Source organism: Rhinoraja longicauda, chromosome 25 (assembly GCF_053455715.1).
Source record: "Rhinoraja longicauda isolate Sanriku21f chromosome 25, sRhiLon1.1, whole genome shotgun sequence".
NCBI lineage: Eukaryota > Metazoa > Chordata > Chondrichthyes > Rajiformes > Arhynchobatidae > Rhinoraja > Rhinoraja longicauda.
The window spans coordinates 34,701,301-34,706,214 of record NC_135977.1 but is presented as its reverse complement, the minus strand read 5'-3'; the positions used below and the strand labels follow the sequence as shown (position 1 = coordinate 34,706,214).

General features: G+C 52.6%; 1 protein-coding gene across 1 annotated transcript; it reads left to right on the top strand.

Moving 5' to 3' along the window:
• The first annotated feature begins 827 nt into the window (after positions 1-827).
• LOC144605802 (putative G-protein coupled receptor 139) lies at positions 828-4,275 on the top strand. Its single transcript, XM_078421358.1, has 2 exons — positions 828-894; positions 3,234-4,275. Exons 1-2 carry the CDS (start codon positions 828-830, stop codon positions 4,139-4,141), a joined length of 975 nt encoding a protein of 324 aa, XP_078277484.1. The 3' UTR covers positions 4,142-4,275.
• The last annotated feature ends 639 nt before the right edge of the window (positions 4,276-4,914 follow it).

Sequence of the window (4,914 nt, the reverse complement as noted above, 5' to 3'; positions counted from 1 at the left end):
GGAGATGGGGAGGTGGGGAGGAGGGGAGGTGGGGAGGAGGGGAGATGGGGAGGAGGGGAGATGGGGAGGAGGGGAGATGGGGAGGTGGGGAGGAGGGAGCAATGCTGTATTATTTTCTGTTCCATGAATGCTACGACAAGCCTGAGGTAGCGATGTTACTGTTCTCGGAGAGTGTCGAGTCTCTGGCTCGTTCATCCTCAGAGATGATGTAGGCAGAGAGTGTTATTGCCCCAGGGCAAGGTCAGATGCATTCCAGCCAAGAATTGAATGGTTACCGGCGTCTCCGGGGGGGGGGGGGGGGGGTTGGTGGGGTTGAGGTGACAGTCAGGAGAGCCGTGCTCATATTTAGTTGCGAAGCAGAGGAACACCATGGTCCGAGGCGGTCTGATGCACTAATGGTCAAACTGTGGACAACAGCCGCACATTCTACTTTCGAGCTGGGCACATGAACGTCTATAGAGCGTCTTTCGAACTTGGGATTGCTTTGCTGAGTGAAGCGGATTGAAGGAAACGCCAAACAGAGGTGTGAAGAACAGACCTGAAGGAGTTTGAAACAATATCCCCTTTGCTGTGACAATGCCGCTCCGAATTACTATCCTTCAGTATCGCCACAATTCCCAGTCTTTGAAGTTTCTCATCAATTCCCTCCTCAATCAAGAATAACAACTTGCCACACCTGGGATGTAACTTCACTGATGTCATCTCTTTGCGATCTCTATTTTTAACTTTGTTGAAATGTCATTGTCTCGGTGGAGATGGTAAAACGTATATAATCTCCAGGGAAGATCATTGCGAGGGATTACTAGCAACACACGCGGACCAAGACTATGCTTTGGCAATATCTCAGTGTCGAGAAAACCGTGTACGCGATCACTGCCGTGGTCGGGATCCCTGGTCAGTGAGCAGAGCGATTCACGTTTTGTAACTCCGTGAGTTGACCGGTGTTGTCGAATTCTGATCATTTTACACGATTCCCAAATGATGATCATTGTACAATTATATTAATCCTCTCAGTTAAATACTTTTGAATTAACAACTGTGATTTCTTCTTACTTTTAGACAGCAGAATCTAATCCTCCTTTTCCATCTTTGCCGGAACCCACTAGAATGTGCAGCACGGTAGCGCAGCGGTAGAGTTGCTGCTTTACAGCGAATGCAGCGCCGGAGACTCAGGTTCCATCCTGACTACGGGTGCTGCACTGTAAGGAGTTTGTACGTTCTCCCGTGACCTGCGTGGGTTTTCTCCGAGATCTTCGGTTTCCTCCCACACTCCAAAGACGTACAGGTATGTAGGTTAATTGGCTGGGTAAATGTAAAAATTGTCCCTAGTGGGTATAGGATAGTGTTAATGTGCGGGGATCACTGGGCGGCACGGACTTGGAGGGCCGAAAAGGTCTGTTTCCGGCTGTAGATATATGATATGATATGATATGATAATGTTGTTCTTGCCTTCAGTCCGACCTTGCCCAGAGTTGTCCCAGTGCTCAGGAGAGGCAGGTCTCCGGGTCGATGTGACTGCAACGGGTTTGACGTGAAGTTCGCCTTGTCTGAGTTATTATTCAGAGTGAAACCACAAACCTATGAGAAGACTCACATAGTCTGTAACAGTGGGAATCCAGCAACTGTCGGTCAATACACCAAATAGATCGATCACTTAAACGTGGCGGTAGATTTACACCTCACTGACCGGACCTCACTAGAGAACGAAGCCATTAATGCCGGAGTAACTCAGCATTATGCCGGAGTAACTCAGCGGGTCAGGCAGCATCTGTGGAGAATGTGGATAGGTGACGTTTCACAGAGTGCTGGAGTAACTCAGCGGGTCAGGCAGCATCTGTGGAGAATGTGGATAGGTGACGTTTCACAGAGCGCTGGAGTAACTCAGCGGGTCAGGCAGCATCTCTGGAGAGAAGGAAAGGGTGACGTTTCAGGTCGAGACCCTTCTTCAGACTGATGTCAGGGGGAGGGGGCGGGACAAAGATAGAATGTAGACTAGTAGAATAACTGGGAAGGAGGGGGAGGGGGATAGGGAGGGAAAGCAGGGATTACCTGAAGGGGGAAAGGTCGATGTTCAAACCGCTGGGTTGTAAGCTGCCCAGGCGAAATATGAGGTGCTGTTCCTCCAATTTCCGGTGGGCCTCACTATGACACTGGAGGGGGCCCATGACAGAAAGGTCAGACTGGGAATGGGAGGGGGAGTTGAAGTGCTCAGCCACCGGGAGATCAGTTTGGTCAATGCGTACCGAGCGCAGGTGTTCAGCGAAGCGATCGCCGAGTCTGCGCTTGGTTTCGCCGATATAAATAAGTTGACATCTAGAGCAGCGGATGCAATAGATGAGGTTGGAGGAGGTGCAGATGAACCTCTGTCTCACCTGGAAAGACTGTTTGGGTCCTTGGATGGAGTTGAGGGGGGAGGTAAAGGGACAGGTGTTGCATCTCGTGCGGTTGCAGGGGAAAGTGCCCGGGGATGGGGTGGTTTGGGTAGGAAGGGATGAGTGGACCAGGGAGTTACGGAGGGAACGGTCTCTGCGGAACGCAGAGAGGGGAGGGGATAGGAAGATATGGCCAGTGGTGGGGTCCCGTTGTAGGTGACGGAAATGTTGGTGGATGATATGTTGGATCTGCTGTCTGGTGAGGTGGAAGGTGAGAACGAGGGGGATTCTGTCCTTGTTGCGAGTGGGGGGAGGGGGAGCAAGAGCGGAGCTGTGGGATGTAGAAGAGACCCTAGTGAGAGCCTCATCTATAATGGAAGAGGGGAAGCCCCTTTCCTAAATAATGGGGACATCTCCGATGCCCTGGTGTGGTGACGGAGACAGGAAGACGAGTAGGAGTGAAGGAGACATTAATGGATCCACACTGCAATCGAATGCTGCCTTCCCGAGAGATTCTCCTCGTCCCCATCAGATAACGAGTTCCCGGAGTCTTGGTTAAACACGCCCTGTCACGGTCAGGTCTGTGAAACCTCCCCAAGACAAATTGCGAGCAGGGTTCACTGTGGAATGGCCAACTTTGCTGCTGTAGCGGTGAGGGCTCGTTCCCTCTCCGCTTTTTTATCCATATACATCGTCTTATCTCTTCTCGTCAGTCAGAAAGGTCCCGCCCAGCCAGAGCCGTGTCTGACATTGTTAAACTTTCAGGCAAACACGGACACCTGGACTCATGACCTGGGTGAAAGTGGAGCCTGTGTACAGGGTTCAGTAACGCTCAGTGTTCATTCCCGTCTCTTTCTGCAGTGAATTTGGTGGCGATTGTGATCCTGTCCCGGGGAAAGTGCGTCCTCTCCACCTGCACCACTCGCTACCTGGTGGCCATGGCAACGGCTGATCTACTGGTTCTCATCACCGAGGTCATTCTGTATCGCATCCGACATCATTACTTTCCTTGGAGTTTCCTGTCCATCACCCCTGTGTGCAGTGTTAACATTGTACTCATGTCTGCAGCTACAGACTGTTCTGTCTGGTTCACCGTCACTTTCACCTTTGATCGGTTTGCCGCCATTTGTTGCCAGAATCTGAAAACTAGATATTGCACCGGGAAAACTGCGGCTGCGGTTCTCGTTACGACCGGTGTACTACTCTGTCTGAAAAACATCCCCCGCTGCTTTATGTATGAATCCGGATATATTATCAACAATGTCCCGTGGTTCTGTGACACGATGGACAGTTATTACACTCACCCCGGGTGGGTGGCGTTTGACTGGTTCGACACGGTTTTAACTCCGCTCCTCCCTTTCGCTGTGATCCTGCTGCTCAACGCTCTGACAGTCCGGCACATTTTAGTGGCCAGTCGGGTCCGTCAGGGGCTGAGGGGTGAGAGCAAGGGGGAGAAGCGTAGTGACCCGGAGATGGAGAGCAGGAGGAGGTCTGTGGTTTTACTCTTCACCATCTCCGGCAGCTTCATCCTCCTGTGGCTGACACTGGTGGTAGACTTCGTCTATTATCAGATCACAGGGACTGCAGCAAGTCGGAATGATTCCGAATGGATCCTTCATCTAGGCGGGTATTTGCTGAGGAATCTCAGCTGCTGCACGAACACATTTATTTACGCGGTGACCCAGTCCAAGTTCAGGGAGCAGGTGAAGAGCGCCTTGAAATATCCGCTCACCTCATTGTTTCGGGTTATTAAAAAATCCACGCCCTGAGCGCATGGCGAATCCCGGTCCTGAACCCCCCCCACACACACCACACACCCACACACTCACACACACACCCCCACACACCACACACACCCACACACACCCACACCCACACACCACACACCCACACACCCACACACCACACACACACCACACACACCCACACACTACACACCACACACCACACACCACACACCACACACCACACACCCACCCACACACACACACCACACACTCACCACACACACACACACCCACACACACACACACATCACACACCACACACACACCCACACACCACACACACACCCACACACACACACCCACACCACACACCCACACCCCACACACACACACCCACACCACACACCCACACACACACACCCACGCACACACACACACACACCCACACACCCACACACCACACACCCACACACCACACACACACACACCCACACACCCACACCACACACCCACACACCCACACCCACACGCACACACCACACACCCACACACCCACACACCCACACCACACACACACACACCCACACACCCACACACCACATGATCTCACAGTTGTCCCATCCCGGGTGACCATCGCATCGATGGCCCCGCTCCGGAACCTCAATCCCGTCTCAGCGAGATCCGTTACATTTACCCACTCTACCCGCAGTTGGAACCTGTCTGGGTGAAAACTCCACCCTGAGACCACTCGCCCCATCTCTGTCCGCAGTGTAAACGCCTCTCTGAGACCATTCGCCCCATCTCCCCCATCTCTG